Source organism: Vanellus vanellus (assembly GCF_965231255.1).
Source record: "Vanellus vanellus genome assembly, chromosome: 9".
Taxonomy (NCBI): Eukaryota; Metazoa; Chordata; class Aves; order Charadriiformes; family Charadriidae; genus Vanellus; species Vanellus vanellus.
Genome location: NC_138914.1, coordinates 1,844,323 through 1,872,008, shown reverse-complemented (window position 1 = coordinate 1,872,008; position 27,686 = coordinate 1,844,323). Strand labels below are relative to the sequence as shown.

At 47.8% G+C, this 27,686-nt stretch overlaps 1 protein-coding gene across 4 annotated transcripts in view; it reads left to right on the top strand.

Annotated features, from left to right (window-relative positions):
• CADPS (calcium dependent secretion activator) overlaps positions 1-27,686 on the top strand; it is a gene marked incomplete at both ends in the record, with an annotated part of 221,813 nt that overhangs the window by 172,534 nt on the left and 21,593 nt on the right. For 2 of the 4 annotated variants that reach the window (XM_082487723.1, XM_082487724.1), the window contains 7 exons: positions 38-179; positions 6,835-6,981; positions 10,125-10,280; positions 13,165-13,312; positions 18,900-18,974; positions 20,041-20,124; positions 24,890-24,922. In XM_082487723.1, the coding sequence (XP_082343849.1) occupies positions 38-179; positions 6,835-6,981; positions 10,125-10,280; positions 13,165-13,312; positions 18,900-18,974; positions 20,041-20,124; positions 24,890-24,922 (785 nt within the window). The remainder of the gene's footprint in view (positions 1-37; positions 180-6,834; positions 6,982-10,124; positions 10,281-13,164; positions 13,313-18,899; positions 18,975-20,040; positions 20,125-24,889; positions 24,923-27,686) is intronic. The other 2 variants (XM_082487726.1, XM_082487725.1) reach the window with 1 other exon arrangement.

Here is a 27,686-nt window from a genome sequence, read left to right as displayed (position 1 = left end):
AGTAGTGTCTTACTATACTTTTATTTATCTATTCTAGATAATTTGTGCAATGGAAAATTCCACAAACACCTCCAAGACCTGTTTGCTCCACTTGTTGTTAGATATGTCGATCTGATGGAGTCCTCAATTGCACAGTCAATTCACAGGGGCTTTGAGCGGGAGTCATGGGAGCCAGTAAAGTAAGGAAACCTCCTTTGATACAATCAGAATTTGGGTGCAAATGGATGGAGATTCGTACAGAGATGAATTAGCAAACGTTAGACTGGACATGCAGAAAGTGCTTTAGATTTTCTAGTTTAATGCTACAAACAGAAGGCCTGATCTCTTCAGGGTTTTCAAGTTAATGGTGAGGGAAATGGTATTTGCTTTTTGAAATGCATTGCTGCCACAGTTTCAACCGTGTGCCTTTGGACATGGAAGCGTGAAAATGTGAAAACCTTCTTAGCTGGCATGGCTTTTTGGATCCCGTTCCAGAAGGCCTTTTCCAGTGCTGCTTTTGAACTCAAATAGCTCTTTTCAGAACACAAAAAAAAACCCCAAACCCCTTGCTTCAGTGTGCTCAGTCCAGCCCGATAACCTGTGTGAGTCATTGCTGTACTTACTCTTCCCAACACTCATTTTTTCCTCCACCACCACCCCCCACCATGGAGGGAAAGTGCCGCTTTGCGCTTCTCGCGTCAGCCCCGCGGCTCGCGGCTGCGCCCGTCCCCGGCTGCCGGGGCAGCTCTGCCGGCTCCCCGCTCCCTGGCCTGGAGGATTAAACGTGCGAAAACCAGAGTGAAACACAAGCCAGGTGATTCAAGCAGAATCAGTCACTAAATTTAGAGAGCCGGGAATTTACCAGCAAGAAATGAGTAGCCTGAGAAAAAACCAAATTGAACTCCAGAGCTGGTGAATGATAAAATTGTGGCGTGTGCTTTGGATTACTGTTGTTATTTCACAGGTTTGGAAGCATTGCCGAACCCTGTCAGGCTAGCTCTAAAGAGCCAAGTGGGATCCTACAAAGGAAAAGAACTGACTTTTCCTTCCAATAAAGGTATTAAAAGAGAAAGATCGACCCTTTGCAAAGAGCGTGAGTCTGGCGGTGGCTCAGACAGGGGATTCGGACCAGCTGACCCCTGGAAAGACTATTTTCCCTGCTTTTTCTGTGATTCTCGGGGCAAAGTCGAGTGGCGCTGCGCTCTCAGAGGTTGCTGTGTAAAAGAACGCGTGGTCTTTCAGGGCTTTTCACACCAAATATGTTCCGTTTACAAGGAAAAGAGATTTTGTTCGGCAGCCAGCCTCCCATATGCAACCTGGAGTCTGAGTACCCAGGTTTTTCCCTTTCTTTCTTGTGCATCCTCAGCAGCCGTAAGGGTTCTGCCTGCCAAATCTCGGGCCTTTTCCTGACACCTGACCATCCCCTCTGTTCTGAGGGGGGTTAAGTGGCTGGCATTCGGCATGCTCTCTCACTTTCCATTTGCTGGCTTTGGTCTGCAGGCTAACAGGATTAAAAATCCTAAAAAATCTTGTTTCAAATAAGCAGATGTGACCCAGAAAACATACAAGAAATAGATCTTCCGAGTAGGAGAATGCCATTTTTACAGCCACTCCTTCAAGCAGAACTGCACTTCGAAGTTAGCATTAACTTTCGTTTCAGAGCTCTGCTTCAGTAATGAATAGGTTTCTATTTCCTTGTCTGCTTCGAAACGGAGGCAGTTAACTCCCTGTACCTGTCCGCCTCAGGCAAGCGGTCAATAAGCAATTTGTTCTGCTTTTTTCTTTTGTCAGAAGCTGCCATCGTCTTGGCTTCTACTGACTTTTGTGGCTTAACTGTAGATGTCCGTGAGTACTTGACTGTGGTACTTGCCTGTCAAAATGCTTTATCGCCGGGTGTGCCGTTATCTATCATTTTCAAGTTAGCTTCGATAGTTATAAAAGATCTTTTCGCAGTTCTCTTGTAATGATTATTCCCTTCTGGAGTTCCAGTTGCAGAGTGCTTTGAGCGTTGCAGTTTCAAGCGAAAGCCCAGGATGGACTGTCTGTCTTACGGACTTGGGTATTTAAAAGATTTCTTCCAGCAGGAAAGTGGGTGCTCTTCACAAGAAGCTTGTGTCCATCTGGTGAAAAGATGCACTCCGGGGTTGGTTTTTTTTCACTAGTTGGTATTTTGTTCTTGTGTCTCGCGCACAAGAGTGCGAGTTGCAAATGCTGGCTTAACGCGAGGTGACCCGGTGAAGGCAGATGCCAGCGAACGCGCAGAGGGTGGCACCTACTGTGTGAGGGAAGAGAGGGGTGTCATTCCTAGGATCGAATGACAGTTTGGATGCGCTGTTCAGAACTAAATGTTAAGGCATCTTCATCTTTTGCCTCCTGGGCAGACCACCTGCTCCTCTTTGTCTGATCGACAGCGAACTTGCAGGAAAGCTCAGGTCAGAGACTTCCTTTGTTTGATTTTCCCTCATGTATCTACCTCCTTCTCCCCCATATGTCCATACTGCAGCACAGCTGAGCTGCTCAAACGCTTTGGACCGGCCAGGTCCCATCCAAGTCCCGGCCTTCCATTGCCGCCTCTCCAGCAAAGCTTCTGGGGAATTGGGAACACTGTGCAGTATGTTTTTCTACGGCTTTCCTCCGCTTTGAAGCAAGCCCTTCAGGTTGGCCAGAATCAGTAGATCATCGTGGCTCTCTGTTCCACCAAGCTTACTGTTGTCCTGCTTTGGATCTCTACAGTGAATTGTGAGAAGGAAATCTCATTATCTCCTGCTAACCGAGAAATTATTCCACAACGTGGAGTCTTTTGAAAGGGTTTCTCTATGCTTGTGCTTGCAATCAAGGCTGAAATACGTAGCCCTCCATAACCTGACCAGATGGCAGTTTGCAAGCATGTATTTCTTCTATTTTCATTGCTGAATACTCTGCACCTTATGCTACGAGGAGTTAGGTATAGAAATCGCAAACGGTGAAAGAGATACTGTTAAGTATTGAAGACATGGAGGGGGGGAAGCATCGATGCAATGTGCTCATGAGGGCTATGTATCTGCCTCTGCAGAGCTGCTGAATTTGCAGGGGGTCCGTGCCCTATAGCTCGAGCAGCTGGTGTGCTTGTATGAATCCACGCAGAGAAACGTGGAACGCTTGTCCTTCGCACAGTCATCCAAATACGCAGGATACAGAGTAGGTCTGTTCTCTGGTGAGTTGAGAGGTCTTGGACAAGTAGGGGTTGCAGTAGGGTTGGGTTTTTTTCGTGCTAGCTTCTCAGAGAGCGCTGATTTATCTTGCAGCCAGCAGACACGTACGTGTGTGTGTGCGTCTCTGTGTGTGTGTCTGTGTTGAAAGATCTTTTTGAGCAAATGCTAAAGCCGGCGGCGCAATGGCAACCAATTTCAATCGCTTGACTAGGACGTTACTCATTGACCTGTGGCTGTCTCTACCGCACTGTAGTCCTGGCTTTAGCATCTATTAATTGCTCGCTAACCCTTTGCAAGCTATTTATAAATGTATCATTAATATAAATGTAAGAACTTAAACAGTATGATTATACTAATCATTTGATGAAGTGGTACTCCTACAAAATGCTAGTGAAAAACGTTTCCCCTTAAAAGAAGCACCGTTGTAGTGAAAATGAGTATTTTTTGTTACTATTCTGGGTGTCAGTCAGAGGAAGAGCACAGATTTGACTGCCTACTTCACTATCAAGCTCTTTGCTGCACATCAAGGCTTTCACGGAAAGATTTGCTCTTGAGCATTCGCTCAGCCTAGGCAGTGAGGTTGTGAGCGTTTATAGTGATGGAAGAGACAGGCGTTTGCATCTTCCATCACTAAACCATTTCAGGCATCCCGCAGGAACCGAGCAGCTAAGTACGGACAAGGCCCTCGTCTAGCTCTGTTCTGAAGCCAGGACACAACTCAGTAAAAATACGGTGATTTTCCTGCCCTCCTTCCAGTACTAGGGCAGCTCTGCAGGAGCAGCCCCGGTGCAACGGGACTTGTTTTCTGTGGTCGGTGCTACGGTGCAGCGCGAGCCGCGGGATGTCGTCCAGGGCTATGTTGCCAGGCTGTTTGCACTGCAGGTTTCCCAGCAGACAGCACAGGTGAGAGCCATGTACAGAGCTACCAGGCGCACACGGGGGTGAATCAGAAGAAGCCAGGAAAACAAGCAATACAGCTCCAGAGAATGCGTCTTTTCCCAAACGTGTCAGGATCCAGTCCCGAAGCTGAGTCGTCTTAAATCAGACAGCCCTCATCTTGTTGATGCAAATGCCCACGTTCCCTGCCTGATGGCTGAGGTTATATTTAGCCATCTATATTAAATAGGCATGGCTGGCTTCTAGAAGCAGTTTCTCATCTTGGACCTGTAGTTTTATGGTCTGAGCAACTGCAGGCTGGAACATTTGTTGGGAATATTAATCATTTCTTACGGGTCTCACTGCAACTGTTAGTCAGATAATTAGATTGGTTGAACCTGCAAAACTGTGCATGTCAATTCAGGAGAATATTTTTAAAATTAGTTACTGTATGTTAACATAATATACTCCATTATTTTGCTGTTTTGTTTTGTTTTAAGAGTACTAACTTATTCTTGCAACATAGCCTTGCATCAGCAAAATAATGTGTTGTATAAAAGAAATATGTTTCCGTGTGAATATAGTATACTGTTTACTCTAGAAGTCATATTTTATTAATACAGTGTTTTTATTAATATAACACTGTCACTTCTTGAATTTTAATATTAAAACCAAAGGTCCTCTGATTTATGTATTTACCATCTGGCTAAGTTATTTAAGTTGCTTTTCCTTATACATTTATATGTTGTCCACCTCTTACTATTTCTTTATTTATTCCATATCGGTATCTAACCACATGCACTGCCATTTCTGAAGATTTAACACTCTCTCAATCACTATGGAGTCTGTGTCTCATTCAATAATCATACCATCTCAACAGCGGATACAGTATGAATGGAAACAATGGACAGCTTTGTTACGTTAGTAAATTCTCATCTCTGCTTACTGCCTCACAAAGAGAACAAGCAGATAGCGGGAAGTCAAATCTACTAAGAATCATAGAAACAAAAGAAAACAAGAACGTACCTTTTTTTTTTTTCCACTAGGAAGACTCTGGATTGCCATTTTCCTCCCCAACAAGAGATTTTATTCACAAAGGCAGAATGAGGATAAAGTCCATTCCCTAAGACTTGCCACCAATGACAAGCTGAGCTCTTGCAGAGATGTGGTCCAAATCTTCTGTTGCGTTAGGAAACATCTGTTCAGTATAGCCAGCTCAATTCCATTGCTCTGGTTCTTGATGTACAAAACTGCCAGTACGAAATGGAGTTCAAAATATGACTCAAGGAAGTTGCTAAGACTTTAATATTCCTTGGAAGACATAGTGTAGCATTTGATAGTTTTCCAAGAGTCCGGGTAATGGTGCCTGTAGAGGAATTTCGTCCACGCAGACCTCCTGTGGTGGCAAGTCCCGCTGCCCCCCTGAGGACAGGGTAGTTTGAACGCTGAAGCTGTGCCCGTGCACATCCGTTGAAAAGCTTTCGGTAGCTCCAGCAGTGCAGGGTGAAGCTGAAATCCTGAACTCCTGATTCCCCTTTCCCTGAGCCCAAATAAAGATCCAGTGAAAACGGTGTCAAAGCCTCAAATGGGACAGCGAAAACCGTCTATGGACTGCGTCCCTGTGTGCCACGTAGTATTACTGGGTCAAGGCAGAAACGAGATGCACTTATGAAACTGGCTTCTGATTCGCAAATCCCATGACATTTTTATTTTGCGTGTAAAATATAACGGTGATGAGGTATTTATTAGAACAGAATTAGACCCAGTATAACAACTAGAGACCTGGCACACTAAAACAGATCAGGGTGTTTTGCAAACTTTGGGCATGCGGTGCTGTTACGCCGCACGCTGTTTCAGGAGAGTACGTCACATTAAATTAATACGCTGGCCCACTTTTAAAAGATTATTTATTTTTTTTTTGCATAACAGTTGCATGGCTGAAGATATTTGTTGAAGTCATAATGCCCAGGCGTACATGCTTCATAAACTGACCTTTGAACGTCTTAGTCACCCCATGGCTCATTTCCAGCCAAGAAGCGTTCCCGTACCAGTCCTGGATTTATGAAATGCGATTGGTTGGCAGCGCACGTGCAGAGCTGGGCAGCCTGCGGGACCCCTTTTCTCCGCACCCAGGAACGCGAGGGCAGGCTCAGGGCACGAGTCCTCACTGAGGAAGAACCTTGCGGTTCACCGTTCCCTTGCTCCGGCTCAGCCCGTCCTTGTTGTTGGCAGAGTATAGGATAAACAGAGAGGTTTTGGAGCGAAATCCTGACGAGCTGAATTTGGTGGCAAGAAAAACTCTTACGGACTTCTGCAGGGCTGGAATTTCAAACTCTCTGTTTATTATTTTGAATCCCAATTCCCTAGTAGATCTCTTAGTTTAGCTCTTTCATCCAGCCTGAGCGTGTAAGAGCCGAGACTCGCTTCCTTATGAGAGAGAGATTTTTCCGAGGAAACGCTGCTCTCTGCACTCTGAAATGGTATCAGGACTTGAAGGTGGAGTTATTTGCTGTGGGCATTTGAAAGCTCTGTTAATTTCCTACTTTGTGATTCTTCTTCTTTTCATTCTGTTCTTTTTTATTTAAGTAACTTGCTTTTTACTGCAGACTGCGAACCCAGTACACTTAAGCTTCCATACTCATGCTTCTTCCTGAAGTGTTTTGCTTTAGTTTTTTAACTGTCCTCGTGCTGTGAACTTTGCAGATTTGTTTATGAGTGTCACGTGCTTCTGCTACATCTGCATTGTCACTGTTATGGTATTTTTTCTTTCTGTCTGTTTCTTCCACAGGAGTTTAACAAGTAATCTGCCCAATGTGAATCTACCAAATGTGAATCTCCCTAAAGTACCAAATCTACCAGTTAACATCCCACTAGGCATCCCACAAATGCCTAGCTTTTCCGCACCGTCATGGATGGCTGCTATTTATGATTCTGAGTGTGTATTCAGTTCAAATTAGATCTCATTTAAATTTAAAGTAATCTTGGCATGGATATGTATTGTTTGTTTCTGTGCATTATATAAAACTTTAAAGAGTGATACGGTTAATTAGACGCTTTCTGAATGAGACACTAGTGAATTTCTGGCATGTGTCTTTTGAGGGTTTTTTGGTATAAATCTTGAAAATTTGTCTTACTCCCACTGAGAGTTTGAGCAAGTCTCTTGCTTTACAAAATAGCTGTCGACAATGGGACGTGGTCTGAACAGCGTACGAACCACGCAGCTTATAATGCGACATTGTGTGTCTCGGCAAAGAGTTTTGTCCAAAAGAGAAGATGAACCAATTTCAATGCCAGTCAACCAATTTCTGTGGACCAGATGTAGATCTAAAAGTGAATTATTTAATGCAAGCTCCGCGTTTCCCAGATGATAATTTTTGTCTTGATTTTGATGAAACAGTTCAACAAAGAGGAACACCCTGCAACGGTTTTTATTCATGTTGGGGGAGCCCCCAGAGAGCAACTGAAGCTCCGTAGCCATCATTACAGCCTGAATAATGCCGTGAGCGACTAAAGAAAGGTATTTTCAACGTGAGCTCTAGATTAGGGCCTGGAAAATCCGGCACAGCCTCAAAGCTGTCGATCTGTAGGAGCCTCGTGCTCCCAGGTCCCCGTCCGAGCGTGCCGGGGTGCACAGGGGGAGCTCAGGGTGGACGTATAGCAAATCCTGAGCACAGATTAGGCAACTTCTGTTTTTACAGCAGATTCCCCTTAACAGTCCCGGCCGCCAAGCAGCGTGGAGGATGGTACGCCGTGGGCTCAACCCGAGTCTCGGCATTTGAGGTTGCTCGTCTCCCGAGATGCCCCAGCACAGGAATGGAGATCTTGCCAGTTCTCCGTCCGAATTCCCAGAGGGTTATTTGGGGCTGGCATGGGCTGATCTCAGCCAGCGCTACACAGATGGCTTGCTTTTTCCCTACCTTCTCACTTCAAAGGTAAAACTGAAGAAGCCCCCCCCAAACTACCCCCGTCACTGTTACTGAAACACCCTCGATTACATCTACACCTGGAGTCCACCAAAATGCCGCTGCCAGCAGCCTCGCGCAGGCTGTACGGCAGAGCAGTGGCAACGAACCAGAAGTAAAACAAACACTGATGTTTGATTTTTTTAACGGATTTTTAAAACCTTTTCGATATGAGCACGGTCGTTTATCTTTCAAAGCTATACAACTCATATTCATGCTAAGATAGCTGTATTAAAGGCTAGCTTAGGCAGTTGTCTGTAAAGAGTACTTGAAAGTTTTACTCTTTCTCTGTGCATGCTTTGTGGTATTGCCCTTGAAAAGATAAGAATCATGTCATGGCAGAAAATCGAATAATCCCTCTGAAAATGCTTGAGCATCGATGGTGTATTGCAAGCTGCCTGCGGGATTAAGTAACTGCGGTGCTCACAAGCAAAGTATCAACAGTGCGTCTTGGCAATTGATATACTATATTGTCTACTTGCACGGAGCCCTAATCAAAAGTGAGAAAAACGCCAAGAATAATACTTCAAAAATTTTGCAACCAAATGGGTGACATAATGTTGCTGTAGTAGATACCAATTGTTGTATTTGTACGTATTTAATTATTTAAAACATAAATTCATGCCGTTCCAAAACGGGACTTAGACTGTTAAAGCTCACTGATACCCAAGCACAGGTCTGAACCAGGCGAAGCTGAAAACTGGCGGTAGATGAGCACTTGAGACCGTTGCACAAACCGGCCCCCTGGTTAAAGGAAATGCCTGATTCTTTATCTTTTCATCTCCCCGGTTTCCTCTTACTCACCCTTCCCCTCCATCAAGGGCGTGTTACCTGTTGCTTAGTGTCAGATACGTTTCTCCTACAACCGAGGCGGTTCATCCTTTATCTCGTTAACTCCGTTAGCGCAGGACCCCGCAGGACCCCTCTAGCATGTTGGGACTACGGTTCTCACCCCGCAGTAGCCGTGTCTGCATTAGCTCCGACCTCCTCTAGCATTAACTCAATGCAGCTGGCATCTGTCACAATAGAAACACCCTCCCTCATCTGTTTCTATAGATGATGTCAGCACGAGTGGTAATGCATGGTGTGTTAAATATCTTCTAAATTACCGTGTTAGCACTAGTGGTATGCGAGGAGGGGGTTGAAACTCTTGAAGCTCCCTTGGTAATTGTTCTGGAAAAAAAAGTGAGGGAGAAGGAGGGAGGGAGAGAAGGGGGTTATGGCTGCATAAATTTCTCTCACAAACAGAGCGCAATCCAGTTCTGTATTTTTATTCTGTAAGTGGAGGTTTGAGATGTAATTATACTGTGAAAAGAGCCGGTGTAGCTACACACTGCAGGACCAGAGACTTCCATCTGGGCAGGGGTGTGGGTACGAGAATATACACTTGGGAGAGAAATTCAGAGTTTTGTCACAGAACAAAGATGTTGCAAAATAATTTTTTTTTAAAAACGGAAATTCGTTGTCCTATAGATGCCTTTGCAAGAGGCAGATCTGTGAAAAGGTACAGCGGTCGGTCCTGCTGAAACTCCTGGATATGAGATGTCTAGTGCCCTTAGCTCAATTGACTTACCCCGATTTTTTTTCAGCTGTTCAAGAGATAAAGCGTGTCCTCGCTCACCACTTGTTAGCACTGTCCCTTACCTGGAAACGGGGGCCTCACTGGGGGGGGGCAAGGCAAACTCAAGGTATAATTTGGAGGGGGGTGAATTGCATGAAACCCTAAAACTTAATAACTGCATACGGTCTAGTATGGCAGTTATTATCGATCGAGGATTTTCTACCCCAATTTCTGGCCTTAATTCTTAATAATCACATACATTAATGTGGTTATTAACTAAGGCTGATTTTTACCATACACACATTCTTCCTGTTAATATGTGTAACTCATAATGTTGTCTTACTCATCTGGTCTGGAAAGTTTTGTGGGTGATGACAGCAAGGTAGATTAGGCAACTGTATGGTAAAACTCAAAATCCTGATGGTGGAGATTGCCAGCGTTGTCCTGTGTATGAAACTACTGTCTGCTCTACACTTGTTGCAGGAATGGTCTCCACATCAGGTTACCAAGAGCCTGATGCCCCTTATGACTTTTGTTCTCATTTTGCCCTGCCAGCAATGGATCAGGCACCTCGGAAGATCTGTTCTGGAAACTTGATGCCCTGCAGACCTTCATTCGGGATTTGCACTGGCCTGAGGAGGAGTTTGGAAAACACTTAGAGCAACGCTTGAAGCTTATGGCGAGTGACATGATTGAGTCCTGCGTGAAAAGGTACGTGCCCATGAGCGAACTGGTCACGTTTCTCATAGGAGCTCACAGGATGCAGTGAATGGTTTTTTCTGTCGTATTGTCAATGAAGCTTCACTTCAACCACCGTTTATTGGTGACGCCAGCTCACCTCTGCCCAGCACAGACGGGGTGGAAAGCCACCCGGTTGCTGTGACCTGGGGGCTCTGCCAGGCAAGCACTTCTCTGTTGAGGCTCTGGAGAGTGCATATGGAAAGTAAGGCAACAAATCACCCATTCTTTCAAGCTGTATAGTTACTATAGAGTTACTTATTTTTGGTGCCACGCATGAGGTGAAGTCTTTGTAAATGCAGTTTGCTGTCGACGAGGTTGAGTGACAGCCCTAAGTAAGATCCCAGCACCCACCTGAAAAACACAGATCCGTGGAAAAGCAAGCAAAAAAGTGAAAAAGGGGATAGCGTGTAGCGTGTAGCGTGGCACACAGGTCTCACATCTGCCGCTGACTGAGGAAAGGTGGTGTATCATCAGCCCCATTATAGGATATTCACCTGCAGACATTTTTTTAAAAAACTTCTAAACATACAGGCAGCTGTCATTTTGAAAGCAAAATGTTGCCGTTAAATTTCCAACCTTTCTGCAGTAATTTATGTCCATTTGGAATCAGAGATGACGAGGCAGAAGGAAGGAATGAACTTTGCATTCCATTGTGCAGAAATTAATAGACAAAGAGGCGAACCAAAGGAAAACCGGGTGCCAAATACAGCTGGTAGATGCTAATATTAGCTGCGATGTGTGATGTGGCTGTTCTGTACCACAATTGCCTGGCCGCTCTGCAAGTGCGAGCGCGGCATTTATCGTTCACACGTTCCTCACAGTCTGGATGCGCGACGTCACCGTAGGAGAAGGCGCGTTGAGTCCCCGAGGTGTAGGCAGGAGGCTCGCCCGCTGGAAGGCAGGCAGCTCCAGGCTTGCTCTCTCACCGTTCTGGAATAAGCCCCCGTGCATTTTAAGTGCAGTGAGGTGGCCGTGATGGCTTTGGCATTAGGCAAGTCCCCCTTTACTGCAGCAGCTCAACTGGCTGAGCGTCAGTTGCCCTCCAGTTGTCAGACCATCCTTGAGGAGCAAAGCCAGTGCTGGAGCTCTGCTCCCTGCTCTTCCCCCAGCACCACCAGCAAAACACTTATTTTCTCTTTCTTTTTTTTCTTTTTTTTTTTAAATTGGAGCCACGGCACCTTTGCTACACCTGCAGTGCAGTTATAGCTGCGCTGACCTATAGAAGTCAGACCAGGTCAGCTCGGCTGAGGTGACTGGGAAAAATAAGCAAGTTCCCAGGTACATCTGAAGAAGAGCTTGTGTGCCTGAAAGCCGGGGTTTTTCTTCCCAACTGCTTCAACCTTTCTACAAATATGTTGGCCCTCTGTAAAAACCTGGCCCAGCTTGCAATGGTGTGACTATATATAATGGTTCTGAGCATAAGTAAGTAGGAACATGCTCATCTCTGCAAGGAGATGGAAAATCCCAGCCACTTTGGGTCCTTTCAGTAATTATCAAGATTCTAGTCCCCGAGTCCAGGCTAAATCTGGCACTGGTAATTAAATCAGTTCAAATGCCACTGCTGATGTAAACCAATATGCTGCCTTCCCTATTTATATCACCTGCAAACAGGGCCTGGCTAAGGTTTCTTTAGCAATTTCAGTTTGACACAACATTTTTCTGCGCGTCTGTCTCTGAACCGTTGAATACCATGGAGGAGCCACCCCGCCTTCCGCACTCGGTTGTATTTCGGTGCTGTCAGGGAAGCAGCCCTCGCAAGGGAGGCCCGTTTCGCTAATAAATCCGGGCAGGAGGACCTACCTACCAGCTCAGATCTCATCCCAAGAACAGGAGGTTCACATTTGTAAATGAGTTTTCATTTGCATAACCCTTGGGGGGATCTTTCAAGATCGGAGTTATTCCTGAGCTGCAGCTGATATTATTTGTTATTTCTGAATTGAAGCTCCTCGGTTAATTTGCTGGCAGATTCTGCTCGATGTGATAATTGTTCTGTGTTGGGTTGGATTAGCGAAGTACCTCAGGAATCTGCAGAGGGGCTCCAGAGGAAGGCAAGGCCATGCCCCCCCTACTGCAGAGTGATCCCCACGTCCGAGCCGCGGCTGCCTTGGGATTTCAAAATACGACGCGGCGTCAAATCCTGTAGTCTTTGGCCCGACAAAGCTCGTGGTGTAACGCGGTTTGTAACTGCCAGGGGTGTCAAATTTGAGCACAGAGAAACCTCAGGATTGCGGAGAGGTGCGGGCTGGTGCGCTGCGGGTGCGTGTGTTCGTACGCGCCCCACGGCGCCCGTGCACGTCTTGCAGATGTATTGTGGTGAGCGCACGTGCTTCAGAGAAGCCACGTCTGTGAGCTTCTGAGACGATTAGGAACTTCCAGCAAGCAAATAAAATCATGTAGACCTAAAAGTGCAATGATCTGGCAAAGTCCTTTCAGTCAAGCGATGAACATGCTTCTGTTATTTGTAGTTGATATCATGGAGCACCGGGAGCTTCCTTTAATGCGTCAGGCTTGCCACTTGGCTGTGGTTATAAATCAGCTAATGCAACCAAATTATAGGTGTACATTGACACTGCTGTTTGTAACATCATCACACTGTTTATCAAGCATGAGAAAGTCATAGTTTCCCTGAAACCGTTGCACACTTTATAAATAGGGTGTATTCTGGAAAGCGGATTTCTTTTTAAACTGGAAAATCATTTTTAGAAAAAGCACATCTGTAACAATTGCACTATAACGCTCCCAGCAGCACGCGGCTTTCTGGTTTGTTGAACTCTTCTCAGTACTGTTTCACATTATTATTAGCTTCGGTAGGTTTAAAAGCAACTGAAACGTCTTTTTCTACTTCCCTTAACAGAACCAGGATTGCATTTGAAGTAAAGCTGCAGAAAACCAGCCGGTCAACAGATTTCCGAGTCCCTCAATCAATATGCACCATGTTTAATGTCATGGTGGATGCCAAAGCTCAGTCAACAAAGCTTTGCAGTATGGAAATGGGCCAAGAGGTAAAAATGCAGGTTCTTCCTTTCACAGCTTTTTAAGGCAATGTCGTGAAATCTCCCGTTGTGCTAGTTTCAGAGGCATTATATCAGTTGTGGATTTAGCCTTCCGTATAGAGCGTGCAGATGAATATGCAGGAGGTTGCTCTCAAATGAATGTAACGGATATAAGCATTCGGAATCCCGGGCACGTAGGAGTGACTTTTTGCAAGGACTGTGGTGTGTGTAAGGTATCTCTTAAGCTTGGTTGGCGCATGATGACCGTATATATGGAGCCTGCAATTAACTGCACCTTGGAGCCAGGTGTCGGCAACACACTTTCTGTGTATGACTGTTTTCTGTAGACAAACATAAGGAAAATGGAAGTGCCAAGTTGTTGTTGTGATGCTTGTAAGGAAAAAAAAAAACACAAACAAAAGAACAAAACACCAAAATAGATAACTTCCAAAAGTAGATTGAAATTCCAGCTGCTGTGACTTCCTTGAGTACTGGCTATAATCAGCACGCTTGATGATCCTGCATTTCCAGGTCCTTAATGACTCGAGTTGCCAAACAACAAGCCTGTTTTAATTAACTGCTGAGAGATTAGGTTTTTTTCTGAAGCCATAGTTGCGGGTTGAAGTTTCTGTGAATTGATCTATGAATGAGAAAGACATGGGAAATTGGACTAGATCAAATGCATTGTAATGATCATTTTGCTGCAGTGGCTTCAGGCCAAATTAGATATTCGTATACCAGTCTAGAATAAATTCACAAATACTGTTGGGCTCTCCTGTCCTGCTGCCTATCAGCATTTCCTAGATAAGCCCTTTCGCCACAACTTTCCGTGGTCAGATTTTGCAGTGAATCATTGCAAGTTGTTGGGGTTTTTTTAGTCGTTTACCTCACCCTGTTCCTCAGGGAGGACTTGCTCCAAAGGCCACTGGATGCAGCAGGGATTCTTGCCCTGATGTCAGTGGTGTTTGGACCAGACCCAGCTGTTCTTTTTCTTTTTCTTACACGTTTCAGTTATAACATTTTATTTGTGACAATCACCTTGCAAGAGAGGTTTCGAGCTGCCCATCATCAGGTTCTTCCTTCGTCCTCCAGGTCCGCTGAGGCAGATGTTGAGTGGGCTTTTGTTGTCCGAGCCTGGGCATGAACTTCTCCACCATTTTCTATTCCATATTCATCCCCATTTATCTCTCCAAATCCCTCAGCCCTCAGCTGCTGCAGCATCTGCCCTGGCAGGGCCCCGGCAGCCGGGAAGGGCCACGGTTGCGATGATCCCCACAGCAAACCAGGATCAAACCCTTGTGCGTTATACTAGCACAGTCCCTGGGGACCGGGATGTTGTGGACATCAAGCAGACTCCAATATTGTGACAAAGCAAGCTCATTACATTCATAAAATTGTCGGGTTAAGTATTCAGATGGCACGAGACTGGTACCGTCAGCTGCGTCTGGATATCGCGTGACCAGGCACTCACTGCATCTTTCCGTGCGAGCTTGTGGTGCTCCGTGCTTGCCACAGTTCCCTCCGCATTTAGAGCATCGGTCCCGTTGCACTGAGTCAAACTGCAAGTGAGAGGGGAGCGGGCGGCAGCGCGGTTGTTTCTCCGCTGGTCTCAGCTGCGGTCGGGATCAGCTCTGCAAATCTGCCTGAGCCGCTTCCAGGAGGTGTTTGGTACGGCAGCGCGGAGACAGCCTCTCCTGTGGCAAGCGGCACTTGCTGGGGCATGAGGTGTTTAACAGATAGCTGAACTGATAGACCTGTAAAGCAGATGTAAATTATCGGTGCATAAGTTACCATTTAGGGCTGCAGTATTTTATACGCCATCCGCCATCCCTTTTTCTTTTCTTCTTTTTAATCAGTGTTCCTACCTCGCCCTCCATTCGCTCATGCCACTTCGCATTTCGGCTGCCTCCATCTCCTCTTCTTGAAGCTGTGCGCTGAGATGGTCATGCTGGTGGGGGGGTAAAAGTTAAGATATAGATCTGTCATCACAGCCCACGGGGGGAGGACAAAATGCCACCCCACCTCTTCCCATCCCCAGTGGAAACGATGAGACAGTCAGATAGACAGCAGAGGGATGAGAAACCGGGTTTCGTGCCTGTGTCTTCCTCCGTAATTCCGGGGGCTGGGTCTGTGCGTGGCTGAGTCCCTCTGTCCCCGTCCCTGGTGCACGGGGACGGACGGGGAGGAGGGATGGATGCTCCTCGCTGAGGGACCCTCGCTCAGTGCCACTGCCACCGCCTGGCTCCTAAAATACGTGGTGCCTTTGCAGACAGTTCAAAAGCAGCAAAAGGGGCCCAAATTGCCCTCCGCGGTGCGCAGGCGGGGGCGTTTGCCCAGACCTCGCTGGAGAAGACATTTGGATTAGAAACAAACCACTGATTTTTCCGACGGCCCAGGCTGTACGTGAGCGGAGACTCTCTCGACGCGGTGTTTGACCTCACTCCCGCAGTGTCCCTCCCACCCCGATGGCCGTCCCTTTAAGACTACCTTCGGTGACACTTTGACAGATACTTGAATACATTTTGCGAGCATTACCCTGCGAAACAAACACCCATCATTTCATTTCCATTTCCTTGTCTCTAAAGGCAGCTGTTAAAACATTTGGTAAACATACTTTACCATCTTAAATATTTATTTTTCCTCTGAATTTTTAATACATCTAAGGGGATAAATGTATGTATTAAATGTTTCTCAGTTGGTCTAGTATGTTTCTATTTAATATCTAAGGTCAGATGGTCCTTAGAGAAATACAACGTACACACAATCTGTTACATGACAAGGCAAGATACTCATCACATAAAGTCAAGTTGAATCATTGTGGTGCACTGATTATGGATTGTAATAATTGAGCTAATAGAAAGCTGCGATGAACTCAACCGAAAGCAGGGGCTACGCTGGGTAAAGCGAACCAGTTATGCGATCTTTAACCTTGGCCGTTCTCATAAGACATGTGGAAGGAGCTGTTGGAGACGCTGGTTTACGAGCCAGGCGTCTGGGAAAGCAGCACCAGGCAGCGGGTTTCCCAAACCGCTGTCTCCTCCGGCCCCGTCCTGGCCGAGGCTCGTCTTCCCGAGCTGGAACTGGGGCCACGGGGCGGCCGGCGCTGGGCGCCCATCGCTGGGGCAGGACCCACGGCCTCACGGGCCCTATTCTGCGCAGCCGCTGGCCCCGGCACCGGGTCTGAGTCTGCCCCGGGGACTGCGGCCGCAATGGGAACGAGCGGTCAGAGTCCTGCCAACACCGCCTCGGTGCCCGCACAGGGTCCTCTCCCGCTCTCACAGCTGCGGTTTTATTCCATCGGGGCGCTTACTTGCTTTTTAAACAAGCTTTTAGTTGAAAATGCATTGGTCAGTGTGTTTCACAGTGTGTTGTTTTGCACGTAGCGAGCCATTTTTGAGTGAAAACTCACGATGCACCCAAGGAAAGCAGTTAGTTAGCTAAATCTTTGGTTGCGAGGTCTTCCACGCACACCGAAAACGCAGCAGCAGCAGAAAAACATCATGGGAAAGACACCCCCAATACCCACACACAATCCCTTCTTCATCTCCCTTCGGAGGTCCTGCCTGCATGTGCCGAGGACACCCGCGGCTCCTGCCCATGGCCAGCTGTTACAGGTCCCCGTCAGCCCACAGCTATATCTCCAGCTGTGCTGGGAACGGCCAGGGCAATCCTGGGGGCTGATAAGGGCTAACTCTGCGTTAAACAGATCCATCCTAGCGATGGTCCCTGTCAGGGGCTCATATGTGTCTCAGCCTGCAAAGCAGGACATGGAAATGCCTCCTGCAAATGCAAATATCACTCACTTGCTGATGTGTGGTTTTTCCCGGCCGTGGCGTGGGGCTGCCAGCCTGTCCCCCCGCCGGCGTGAGGCTCCGCGCGGCCCCAGACAGGTCCTTGGCCCCTGCGCTGCCGCAGGGCTCGCTCCCGGGCACCTCCTGGTGACGGGTGTGCAGCAGCCCCGGTGCCGAACCCTGCCTGTCAACGGCCGGTCGCCTTCCCCTTCGGGGCGAAATAAGGCCATAAGGGACTGCCCGCAGTTGGCTGCAGTCCCGTCCCTTCCCCCTGTTTTACTGCCTGCAAATACTGCAGGTAGCGATCTCCGATGTTTCGGTGAAAGGAGGTTTTGATCACGTTTCGTTTTCCATTGCTTATTGTTTCTGTGCATGATGCTGCTGTTCTCATATGTCCCTTATTTTTCAACGATTTTGGTTTATTTATTGTTTATCTTCATATGTTCTTTTTCCTGTCTTTTGCACTTTCGTCTTTATTTCTGTCCCCAATCATCTGAAAAGTTTGCTAAAGAGTGGGTAAGTGTGTCCTACTTTTATTTTCTTTTTCCAAATCCCTGTTTTAATATGTTACTGTCGTAGAAAAAAATCCCTCAACCGTAGAGCAGTTCAGAGACTACTGATCAGACACTGAGACCAACATCTAGCATTTGTGAAGCCCTCGCAGTCTTCCTTCCCAAAGTCTGATTAGTATTTAAAGCAGATTTGTCTCTTTCAATGTGATTTGATGTTAACATTTTAAAACAATATTAATGCCAAGTGGTAATGAATATAGTGACTAGCACCAGTGCTTGAAATGTTTGACTGAAAAATCAAATGTTTTGTGTTGGAAAGCAGTCATAATCAGTATTTTCTCAGTCCATTGAAAATAAGAATATACTGTATGTTTTCACTAATTAAATCTTGTATTGGAAACAGGTCTTTTCTAAATTAGTAGAAGACTGTATTTTAGTACCTATTCTAGCCATATTGCAGCTGATTGCATCAGAGCTCCCAAGCTAAGCAAGGTTTGGCATGTGCAGAAAAAATTGGGCTGAAGACGCAGAAAGAGGGATGCTGCAGTCACTGGCGCTGGTCAGCCGGTTCGGAGCTCTGCTGCCGCCCGGGGCTGGGGCCGCCCTGCCTGCTGGCTTTCGCGTGGGACAGAAAGGCTCAGCTTGGTTCATTGGGGGCTTTTAAATCTGTCTTACAGTCACCGAGCAAAGTGTTTAAACGAGTGCTTGATTGGCACCGTGAGCCTGCCGAACCCAGCGCGTGCTGTGCGTTTCGGGTGCCTTGCTGCAGGGGATGGGGAGTGCACAGCATCATCATCCCCAGTGGTTCGACGCACTGGCAGCTGCCCTGGAGCAGCACATCCCCCTCCCGAGGGCCGGGCGGTTTGCACAGCCCTCAGCAGGTGCAGCGCAGTGTCAGGTGTGATCCCCGTGTGAAACGAACAGGATCGTGCCCGCAGAACTGAAGCAAAAGGACTTTGGGGTCTGTAGGAGCACTGGGTGCCAGCGCTCTCGGGCATGGCGAAGCCTCCCCTCCGACGTGTGCCGGTGGCTCCCGGAGCTGCGGGCACATAGAAGAGGGCAGGGTTTGCCCGTGCTTCGCAAACTGATGTCAGATTCTCCCGAATTCAAGGTCTGTCCGGCAAGTGTAAGTAATCACCGGCCGCTGTAGTGGAGCACAGGGTAATAAGCTGCATAATTCTTGGGTTTAATACTGCACGTTGTGGTTTGCCAAGGGAAGAGGCTGACAACCGTAGAGCTCTTGCCTGGGATCAATGCTAATATTTTCCTCCCCCTCTTTTTATTTTTCTTTAGCACCAGTACCATTCAAAAATAGATGAACTAATTGAGGAAACCGTCAAAGAAATGATAACACTCCTAGTGGCAAAGGTAACCTTCGGCTCCAGGTGAAGTGATTCACTGTTAACATTGTGGTTTTTGATATGTGCGTTTCCATTAAAATGTGACACATTAAGATGTTGAATTGGCTTCTTGTTTCTCACAGGCAAGATCGTACATCTCCCAGTCCTTTCGTGGTGACTCTTTGATGATTAGGAACTGCGTGAGATGTAATATGCTGCTAGCAGGATTGCCGTGCTGGGCCAGGAGGGGTTTTAAGGAACGGGTGTTATCTTGATGGGGTAACGCCCATGGTCAGCTTCACCCCACGGCACCGAGGGTAGCTGCAGTCAGGGGGTGGCACTGCTAAATGCTGCTGCGTAGACGTTGGGGTGGCACGCCGAGGTGGTCACCACTCCTACGCATAAGGTTGTGTGGACAGAATAACTCATCTGGTGCAAGATCGCCATATGCTCTTCTAAGAAATTAATTTAGAGGTGACGGTAGTGGGAAACACATTCCAAAATGTCAGGTTTAATTGTTTGGAAATTGTTTTTCGTCAGAGCTGGCTCCTCTAGCTGAGCTGCCAGCATTCCCCATGGGTTGTTGTGTAGGTCTGCCGTGCTGCGCTAACACGGAGGGGAATTGGTACGTAGGGAGAAAGATGGTGGCGTGTGTTTTCCTCTAGTTTCAAACTTTCTGAGAACAAGTCATCCCTATTATACAGTGGAGACCTTTAAACATAATCCGCCAACATATGCCGGTTCGATTCTTCTGCAAGAATACCCAGCGAGCTGCGTGTTTGACACTGTGTACTGGGAGCAGGCACCACCAGCTTCCCCGTCCGGAGAGGCTGCGCGGGCTTCCCGGCGCGCTGCAGCCACCTCCTGTCCCCAGCATCGCCCACAGCACCGAGGGGTGATTCCCACCCAGCGAGACGTAGCGCCCGAAAGGCAGCGCTCCTTTCTCCCCGCTCCCCGGCCTGCTGCGCTCGGGGACAGGTTGTCCCTTCCTTTGGCAATGCTGAGAGCTCCACTGACTTCTTTGAAGCTGACGCTGATTTCTACGCCCTTGTTCAATTATTAAAAATAATTGCAGTATTTTTTTGTCTTCATAGTTTGTCACCATTTTGGAAGGAGTCTTGGCCAAACTGTCTAGATACGATGAAGGAACTTTGTTTTCTTCTTTCCTGTCATTTACTGTAAGTACAGACAATGTTCTCCTTTCTTCTTTTTTTTTTTTTCCCCTGAGTTGTAATCTCCTGCTCTCCCGGGACTAAATCAGCTACATAATAATTCTGACATTCTGTGATGTTTGAGCACTGTAACCCCCACAGAAAAACACATCCTCTATGCAGATACACAGTACATAAACACCCAAGATGCATAGGCCATCTTATACGTAGCACAGTGTGAAGCTATCTCTAGTCATCAATCAGGCTGTTAAGGATGAAAAAATCCTGGAAAAAATAATCATTGCACTGTACACGCAGTTTGCTTAACTGAAGAAGTTGCTTCGTTGGCACCTTGCGTGACAGGTGTGTTCCTTTCATTCTTCTGGCCGTAAGAGTGACCATCTTAAGAAGTAAAAAACAAAATAAGGGAGGTCAAGGAGTGCCTTTGTGTTTCTAAAAGAGAACAAGGTGAGGGAAATGCCATGAGGTCACTCAGCACAAGGTGCCTCTCATGACACATTTCTCCCTGACATTGCAGAACCAATCCACAGCTCATCCCATTGCATATTTCCTAGTAAAGTACAGGACAAGAACAATATCCGTGCAAAATTGGCCTCGCTGTCCACAAGGGTTTAGCAGTCTGAGCTGTAGTCCAGAAAAGTGTTCCAACAGCTTCTTAGGACAAACAGCAGCCGATTTTCAAAGGTCTTCTGAAAATGCATGCCAGAAAGTTTACAAGGGTGTCTGTTGGCAAGCGTGGCTTCCCTTAGCTCAGCTCACAGGCAGGTGTGCGCCCAAATGCAGAAGGCACTGCTCTGCAAACTGGGGAGGGTTTCCAAAATCTCTTTCAGGCGTTGTCTTAGCTACGTGCGACTGTCTGGTGTTTGCTGCTCTTGGGCCCTGTGCTGAGTTTGAGGCAGTTTTGTAGGATCCGTTTGGAATGGGGACGGTAAGAATGGATGTAGGAATGGCTATAGGTAAGAAGCTCTGCTCGCAGGCAGCTGCCTGCGCACACGGTCTGGCAGCTCATCTGCACTGCCGTGGGGTTCAAACTGAGCGTCACAGCTCCTCAGGTGTGCTGGAGGCACTTTGTTCTTCGGAGAAGGAGGGAAAAAGAGGGTGTCCCACTCGCTGCCCCGCAGTGCAGCCCTCCTCCCAGGACAGCCCCTGCGTGGTTACAGCCCCGGGGCTGCGCTCGCCCCGCTCGGGGGGACGCAGGGGATGGCTTGGGGAGGATCCCTTCCTGCATTCCAGTGCTGCTGGGGGTTAGGAGATGCTCGCGTGCCAGCAGCAGAGGATGTGGAGGCGGCAGCTTTTCAGGCATCGGAAGCACCGGCATCAGCCCGGGTAGACGGTGTAATGCGCAGCCCTTCCTTCTCCCTGAATCCAGGCTGCTCCTCGGTCGGTGCTGCGTTGCTCCCACCACATCCTACTGTTTACGCTGCTGAGTGCTGTTCCCTTTGGTTGCTGAGCAAAGCCCCCAGCGGTGCTCAGGCTCCGGGCGCCGCTGAGGAGGCAGCACGTAGGTGCATGGGCACCGAGCGGCCTCACTCTGCTGCTCCGCAGACGCTTACTCAATTAACCGCCCCAGCAGCAGCAAAATGGTCCGTACCGCTCCAACGGCCCCGCAGCCTTTGAGCCCAGCTCCACAGCTTCAGTTGCCCGAATTTCCAGCCGGGAAGGGGTGTGCATCCAAATAGTTACTGTGCGTGGTGTGTGCCCGTCCCCAGGAAGGTGCTGAGCCCTCGCCCCAGCACGGAGCTGGGTGCACTGCGGAGGAGCAAGATTGCTCCTTTCTGGGCAAGGGATGGTTCTCGCTTTGGCCCGCTTGTTTACTGGGAGCCACCAGCGGCAAGAGGAGGCAGAGGAACAGCCCTGACCCCTCTGCCGCTGGGCTCGGCAACTCTCCCTTCCCTGCAGTAGTAATGGCATTTGCTGTGTTTAGTCCCTGCAACGATAAATAGAGAAACTCTCTATGTTACAGCATGCTGGCACCACCTCCCACGTTTTCCCCGTCTGAACAAATACAACAAAGTGTGATGGTCCAAGCCGCTGAGCTCTAGAAAGCATTAGTCTCCCACCCCCTTCCACCGACTTCTTTCGTGGCGCGTTTTCCAGGCGCTCTGCGAGTGACATGTAATCGGGGGGTCTTGTGACAGACAGTTTTATCACCTAGTAGGATATCCTCATTTCCAATTCCTGCCTCGAAATTCAAGATAAAATTAACGCATCTGTTGTCCTAATAAATTCTCACTAGCCACTTCTCCTTGCAGAGCACTTTGAGAGGAAAATACCCTTCTAAATTTGGCCAGACTTTTTTTTTTTTTTTTTTTGTTCTGTTTGTTGCTCCATTTCAGTGCATCTCAGCGGCAGCAGCCCAGGCCCTGGCTGGGCGTCCGCGGGTGCGGATCCACTGAGTCACAGGAATGACAGCTGCTAAAATTCCCTTTAATCTGGATGGCCTCTGTAGGCGGAGAATTACACCTACGGTAATTAAAACTAAAGACTGCATATTACCCGAGGGAGACAGAAGTAAAAGATCTTATTTTTGTTCTGCGCAAAATTTGTATGGTAAACTGAGACGTTTCATGGCAAAGTCACATACTTTGTGAAAAACGGCAGCCTAGCGAAAATCACACAACATCCGGCAGTTTGGAAATTTCACTAAATGTAGCCAAATCTGAGTTTAAAGAAAAACAAGTAATTATTCTGATTAAAGGGGAGTGGGCAGGAGAAGCAGCTCAGTTTTTTTGTGGGAGGAGGGGGGGGGAGAGCGCAGGAAGCCGACTGAGTTATTCTCGTCGCCTCTTGGCTTTGGGGAAGAAGGCAGCTCGAGCCGGTGGCGCTAGGCCGGGCCTACGGGCGCTAAATCCACGCTCAGCTCGCAGTTCTCCCGGGGCGCCGCTGCAGTGATTCTGTGCCTTGTGTGATGTTTGACGGTACGGGTGCACGGCTGAGCGCGGCCCCCCCGTTTCCGTGCTGCGGGCTGCGGAGCCGCATCGTTTTCCGAGTTTGCCTCCAGCTTGCTTTAGCTTTGCCGCTGGGAAAAAAGAGCTCGTTTGGAGAGAGCCCGGGTAGCCGGCGTGGCTGTGCCGTGAGTGCCGGCTCCTCCGGAGCTGCCGCCGGGGGCCGGGCTCCGGCTGCCTTCACGCGTGGAGGCCGGGGCTCCTCCGCTCCCCTTCGGCAGAAGCAAAGCATGGCGCTTCGCTGCCTCCCCAGAAAGTTGTGAGGGTAAAACGCAGTGACAGGGCGAGGTGGCGAGGCGTGCGGCCGGCCAGCCGGCCCGCTGGAAACGGGGATACCTGGAGGAGAGGCGAGCGCTGTTTTTGCTTCCTCCTTCGTAAACGCCTGTGCTGGGACGTGCCCCGGCCCCCTCCGGCCCCTCGGAGAGCCAGGCCCCGGCGGCCGGCGCTCGGTGCCCTCCTCCTGCCCTCCCCTCGCTTCTTGCCCCCGGCTCGGCAGCCCGGGCGCTGCCATTACTTTTGCAGCGTTCACCTCGGCAATTACCACCAGTCTGGTCTTTTGTATCGCCTCATTGTGCTTAATTATGCGCCCCCCACACACACCATATGAGTGCTTCCACCCACTCTCACATTCTGTCTCACACATACATTCATTCTCTCATTCGGGACACATAATTTATTCATCCCAAGATGCAACTGTGTGCGTGTTATATTTAGGCTGTTTTAATGGTAGCTTTAGAAATATTTAAAAGCAGGTGAGCTTTTACACCCAAACAAAGATGGCCGGCAACGCTTCCCCTAATTAAAAGCAGAAGCGTTGCGGAAAATCCCAGCCGTACTCTTTCGAGACAGGGTGCCTTATGCTACAGTGGGAAAAAAGGTCTCTCTGGCCAGCTGGGCGCTGCTCAGTTGGAAGAGTTGGCCCCGCCGTCGGGGGCCACCTCGCCTCCCCTGCCAGGCGATGCGCACCCTGCTGCGCGGCGGACCGGAGACAAAGTGCGTTTGGGGTCTTGCAGCCCCCGCCGGCTTGTGAGGACACCGCAGAGAGCGACATCCTCCCTCTGGTGGCCTCCCTCAAGTCACATCTTTTAAAGGGGGGGGGGAGTGGGGAAGTCATAGGGAACTCCAGTGTAGCTGTTGTAGTCTGGGAAGCAGAAACGCTTTGGGGCACTTCTCCGTGGCGTGGCGTGAGCACGCTGCCCCGACACGGTCTGCGAGCTCCTGCCAGCGTCAGGGCCGGCAAGAAAAGGAGAAAATAACGCCCCAGGCTGCAGCATGCAAGGCCGGGGGAAGGACGCCACGTGGGGGACTATAGACAGGGGGTGAAATTAGGGCCCTCTGGGCACTTTCTGGTGGCCACCCTGGTGTGGGCGCCTGCCAGCCCCGCCGGGCCGTTGTGCCCACGCTGCCGGGGTCTCCCGCAGTCCCCGGGATGCGGCTCCCGACGGGAGAGACACGCGATGCCTTCGGAGACACGTGGCATCGGGCGGAGAACGAGGCCTCCCAAGAAAATAGCGATGTCTACTTACGAACCCCGTCTTCCCCCGCTCGCTGAAGTAGAAGAGGGAGAAGCACAACTCCCACACTATCATCTGTTGCTATTAGAGCTTTAGCAGCAGCAAAGTTACCTCTCCAAAACAACAACAACAAAAATACCACCCTTGCCTATTCTTTTAGACAGGAAACGTAGTTTTTATCACCCTTTTTCCCCCACTCAGCATTACATTGTCTCAAGTCTTGGCTGGAGAAGCTCTTACAGGTGTTTAAAGAAAAAGCAAAGGCCTGAAAACGTACTGATGGTGTAAACTCTCTTCTTGTTCCTTTTACAGGTGAAGGCTGCTTCCAAATACGTGGATGTACCCGTAAGCACAATTTAAACAACTTCTGTCATAGTAATTTGCATTATGCTTTGGTTTATGGCATGTGTAGCAACCCACGTTATGCATTAACAGCCAGGATTGAACCGTGGGCCTTCACGCTTCTAACATTTGAACTGGAAAGAGTATCTCCATGACGTTAATAATGAGCAGTTACCCTCTTATGGAGACCCACAAGGCTGTTTAGGCAATAATTTGCAGATGGTGTCAAAAAGGTACCAGATTTATGCAATTGGCTTGAATCACATTTTAAAAAAATGGGAGCAGTGCATTCTGTTAATTCTTCATTTGGACTTGTACAAATACAGTATAATTTCCAAACAAAAAGGTCCAGACATGTTAGAACTGAGCCAACACACATCTAACACATTAGCTAATCTATTTTATTTTTGTTCTTCTAATTGTTGGTTTATTTTACTCTTTCAGAAAATGACTTTTTTATTACTTTGGGGAAATGGTGATGAGCTAGCAACATGTGTTTGGGAAATTGTTAATGAAAATAATTTTTTCCATTTTTCTGTAATTGGTATAGGAAAACTGTACATCGTCTCCTCTAATTAGACCTTGATTCATAAGGAAAAGAGCCCTTAACGTTCTTAGACAGAGCACTTAACTTGCCAGAAATTTACATTTAAATTGAGTTGAAGTGTAATATATGAATGTTGGCTGGAATAAGGGGTTACTGTAACATTTACAGGCGGAGAGATCCTGAGCAATTATAAGTCAAAAAAGAGTAGATTTTAATATACCACAGCAGTTCCTGAATCCAGTTAGACTGGGCAGCGTAAATCAAGAGTAACTCAGTTGCGTTTGCTGACCTGTATGTATAATGCATATGTACGTACATTTAATGCAGACACCATTGCTCTGCATGTTCTCACGTGACAATACGTGATTCATTTATCAGACATCTTGGACCACATCACCTGCGTTTGGTGTTTCCATCTCTTTAGCCTAAGATAAACCTTGCCTACAAAATTACCCTATCTTGAGCCCAGCGTGGAGACGACAAACCCTTGAACAGTAAGAGATCTCGCTTGGTTTAAAATATCCCAGTGCAGAGATCGGCATCCTGTTGTCTCTGAGGAATAGAAACGAGATATCGAGAGCATTAGAAAGAGGGGCTCTGAGTTCATTTCTAGCCTAGAAAATGTGGACATCCTTCAGTTGAAGCTCCTAGTCATTCGAGTGCATCTTAAATATTTAGTCATCAGGAATTTGAGCACAGAACAGTTATTTTTAAGTAACTTTTAGGGCAAAGCATGGCCTTCTCTGAAGCCTCTACGTTTCTGGAAAGTAAAGCATCTCCAGGGAAGTGGTCTCGGTAAAATGCTATATAACCCTTTCAGGCTTTTCCAAAAGCATGTTCTCATTGTTCCTGGGAGACCCTTGGGAGGTCCGTGGCATCGCGGCTGTGCGGGAGGAGCAAGGCTTGGCTCCCGGCCTCGCACCCACTCAGACACTCCGGTGCTTTGCGTAAAATAGAGCAGAAATCATTCGTCTGGGTTATTTTATGATTGTTTCCCCACCTCCCGCTGGAAACGAAGCCACGTTACAACGGCTTCCTTGACAGCCCCAAAATTTTTGATTAAATCAGCCACCAGCTCCGCACAGCTCCCAGACCTTTGCGGGAGGCCACCCCGCGGTCCGTGAGCCGCTGCCGTTCTGGGGGAAGGAGAAAGAAAAACTTGTTTGATTAGAGGCTCTGCTTTTAGGGGACGGAGGGGAAATGCTGGTGTTGAACAGAAAGCCATCGGTTAAATCTAATTCCGCAAACGTTGTTGCAATTGTCTGGGTACAAACCAATCCGTTTAATGCCACCTTGAAATGGGCACGATCGGAGTGCTGAAAATTGCTTGAAAGTGTAACACTTGACTACTGCCACGTTTGTGTTGTCCTCATTGTTTTTCAAATTAATACCTTGTCATTGTTGCAGTAGGTGTTAAGAAATGTTACTGGCTTCCCAAGGGCCAAGCACTGGCCCTTTGCTTGATAATTGTTTGCTTTGTATTAAAAAACTCCCTTCCCACTGCTTTCCAAACTGTCCTCATTTTCACCCTGGAAATTACACAGATGTGTTAACTAACTTCAATTTACAGCGGCTGACAATCGTATCTTGCAGAGAAATGATACTCTGTGATCTGAGGTAAATCACAGTAATGGAAACTAATGACACTAGTTATTAACAAACTTACAATGTGCCATGGAAATTTAAGATTTTGTGGCAGCTCTTGTAATGACTCGTGTTACAGTATTTTAATGGGTTTCCTTTGAGGTAAGTTTGATTCCAATATATCAAGCAATGTGAACTCAAACAAGATTATTTTTTTTTAAAGTAATTTCCCTTCCACCTGCTTCAGTTCCCATTTTCTTTAAGGAAATGCCGTTGTCCCCAAAGTCTTGCACGCTTGTAGTTTGCTGTTTAAAATCAGTTAAATTCTGCAGAGAGCCGTAGAGATGTGACAGCGCGGGGAAGCTTCCTGCAGTTTGGCAGCAGCTTAAACGTTCATGTAGACATACATTCCCTGACTTACCATTTACCCAATTTATTCTTAAGCGCAGCACTAAAGGTGCGCTAATGTCGGGGGTCTAAACAGAAAAAGAAAGGTGATTGTGGCATGCCTCCTGCAACGCCAGCTGCTTTCCGCACACATCCTCACACCGTAGAAGAAGCAGCAAGAGCCCAGCTCTGGCCATTAGCTTTCGACCCGCAGAAACCAGAGGGCTTGCATAGAGAAGATGACCCAAG